We start from the raw sequence: 3,174 nt of genomic DNA on the forward strand, positions 1-3,174 counted from the left end.
ACCAGTCGAGCGGGTTGCGCGGGGAGATTAAAGATTGACTAACATCGCTTGACGGCCAGGTGAAGCTGGGGTGAAGGGGGGGGTAGGCCGCACGCATAAGGCTAGCAGGTGGATTCTAGAGCCGTTCTGGTGTCTCGGTAGGGAAGGCTTGGTGTGGTTCCGGTAGTCGAGGGACCGTAGCGTCGGCAGAGTTGCCGGGGATGGAGCGCCTGGGTGTCCATAATGACAAGGTTGGCGGGGCTTGAGACGTCAGACAGATCGTGGTCATAGAGAGGATGGCGATGATGGGAAAGGTAGTCGTCAGGGTTGGGACCAGGGTTAGAGGGCGCATCTGAGATATCCACATTCCGGGGGTGCCAAGGGCCCAATCACAAAGGTCCCTGTCGGCAGTGGGCCTTCCCGCAGGTGTCAGTGAAGAGCCGCAGTGCGCCGGCGTCCATTCCTTCCTTGGCATCAACCGACTTCATCTCCAGAACGACCATCCTCCTGGGCCGTCGTGATCCTCCTGCTTGCGTAACTCGAGTTTTGGGAGTGCCCATGATTTGAAATTACGGGGGATTCCCCATTCACCCACCACCTGTCTTGGAGAACGTGGATGATCCATTCGACGTCGAGACAGTCAAGACAACCTCCACCGAAGCCGTTCGTCACCGTGGTCAACGACCGTCAACGTCAGAAGGCCTCGATCAGCACAATGCCATGCCTCATCTCCACCGCACATTGCAGACATGTCCATGAAGACGAGCATATCCACCGGCATGCGACAGCCTAAACCATCGCAGTGGCGCACAGTGCGCTGGATGCTTGCATTCTATGTTGCAGGGGAGCCAGCCACCTGGTCGTATCAAAACCCAACAATCAGCCTCTGGGTACTCAAGCCATTCGAGAAGTCTGTTTCCCCGCAAAGAGATTTGCCACATCCTCACTTCCGGACATCGAAGGTGACACTGGTTGGCAAGTCTGGATCATCTCGGGCCAGTTCCCAGCTGCCAAGGCTGCCTACCGGGTGTCTCGACTCGTTGGTGCCAGATAATATCCCGCTTTGAGCGAGCAGGAAGGTATCACGATCTCCAACGCTGCCTCAAACCCCTCCAACAGGCGCTCTGGTCATGACGGCTCGATCCGTATGGGTAGCAAGCTTTCCACAGCATCCGATACCAGCGAATCAGGCTGATCATCTGACCCCGACTTGCCGCCCAGACACCCCGCAGCCGCCGTCGTAACTTGACGGCTTTTCACCGAATCCCCGGCCCTTGCGGCTCTCGGTCTCGAGCTAAAGGTGCGGGAAGCAGAATCTGTCCGGGCAGTGTTGCCGACTGTACAAGCCCCTGCACTCACGACCCCTCATCCCAAACGCGGTCATCGGCAGCACGAACCAGACCAGCTGCCCTACCGCCCTCTTCAGCTGCAATGACCCCCACGCGTACACGAAAATGGCACTCAAGATCATCCGAGCCATCTCCCCGTTCCCGTTCCGAAACGGACGCATCCGTGCTAGCTCTAGTGAGCACTACACTCTGGCCACCGAGGAGGCATCCGCCTAGCCTTCCTTCCGGCATATCACCATCTGTCTTTTCAGATCCCCCGCAAAATGAACTGAACCCTCGTTGGATCGATGCAGGGTCGTTCCCTCTCATGCTCCATCGTTACTCCTGAGACAAAGGTTTGTCGGAAGACATCAGCGAAGCCGCAACGATGAGACCATGTGACTCTCCATCCGACACCAAGATCAGACAACCCGGGTGGAGATCAAGAGCCGCCGCTGAATTTCTAGGACTGTTTCCTCCGCGAGGTTTTCACTCCGCACCCGCCACATGTACCATGAATCATCTTGAAGCAAGCCCTCCGGACCGGCGGGGCCGTCCCAGTGATCCACTCCTGAACCTTGTGCGCTCCCATGCAATGCAGAATTTCATCGCCCCGCGGACGACCTTCCCTTTGCACCCATGGCGGGGTCCCTGCCCCTGCTGGGGAATCTAAACTCAGGGGAGGAGAATGATCAAGCCATCTGCGCAAGTAATTATTGACATCGACAACAAGGTTCCACGATTCAAGGCTCTAATCGGCTACGACAGCCTTCAGGTCGACCATGTGACTCCCGCAATGTGAGTGACCATGATGGCCAAGGCCATCACATGACCACACGCGCGAGACTGGGAAATAAAATTCAGTGGGGCCTCCAGCGAGTAGACATACAGTACCCTAGGTAAGGCCCCGGAATCATGAGAACATAAACCAGGTGAATTGATGATGGTTTCCCCATTGTGCCATCTTGATAGCTGTACGCTAACAGTGAACGCACTGAGCAGACTCCCAACGACAATCTTTGAGACCTTCTTACACGCTCAGAACCTCCCTCGACGCCCTGCATCACGTCTTCCTTGCCCATCTTGGTACGAATTTCTCCGGGTTTGGCTCGCTAAGAACAAGACTTTCCCTCTCCTTTTCCCTTCCCCTTTCCTGACCATAGTCTCTATTCCGCTCGTTTTACGCGAGACAATCCCTGTGTCCCCCTTCCTCACAAGGTTCATTGCATCCGCAAACCTATCCATGTTAGGCACGCTTGCACTGCACCGATCCGCAGCCACAGGACTCTTGGCCCGCGTACTGTGTTGCCCTACTGGCGGTGGCGGCAGTGTGACGAAACTTCGCTGCGCCGTGCTGACGCCTGATGCTTCGAAGTTTGCCCGCCCCCAAAACCGCCCCTGTTCTGAACCTGACCCCTGGGCGATAACAGGAGTCACTTCGTAACTCCTCGCCGCAGGCAGTGGTGACGAGACGTCATGATCCTCTAGACAGTCTAGCATCGCCTCATCTAGCAGCCGGCGCACCTTCTTATCATGTGTTGCAGGAAAAAGGTTTCTCGGCAGCGTATATGGGAGACACTCCTGTGCGCCATCAGGACCTATGACATGCAGGGGGGCAAGATCGGGCAGCAGAAGGGCAAAACGGCGAGACTCCTGGTCCGGATAGGCCAGAATGTTGATGGTCATCCATTTGACAAACCCCATCCTCGTCAGACCCGGGATGGTGGGGTGAGCCTGGGGAACTGCTTGGGAGAGGTAATAGGGGCAATCAAGATCCTGGTACATATATTGAGTGCGTTCAAACGTCGTGTTCTTGCACGGCTTGAAAGCATCTGCCCTAGTTAGAAGGCCGTCCAGCTCCAAGAAA

The 3,174-nt window shown here is 56.3% G+C and overlaps 1 protein-coding gene across 1 annotated transcript in view; it reads right to left on the reverse strand.

Moving 5' to 3' along the window:
- Window positions 1–2,345: 2,345 nt before the first annotated feature.
- Window positions 2,346–3,174, reverse strand: part of VDBG_05289 (predicted protein) — a gene marked incomplete at both ends in the record, with an annotated part of 1,804 nt that continues 975 nt past the window's right edge. The window contains one exon of the mRNA XM_003004130.1: window positions 2,346–3,083. Coding sequence (XP_003004176.1) covers window positions 2,346–3,083 — 738 coding nt within the window. The remainder of the gene's footprint in view (window positions 3,084–3,174) is intronic.

This window comes from Verticillium alfalfae, genomic scaffold, assembly GCF_000150825.1.
Source record: "Verticillium alfalfae VaMs.102 supercont1.6 genomic scaffold, whole genome shotgun sequence".
Lineage (NCBI taxonomy): Eukaryota > Fungi > Ascomycota > Sordariomycetes > Glomerellales > Plectosphaerellaceae > Verticillium > Verticillium alfalfae.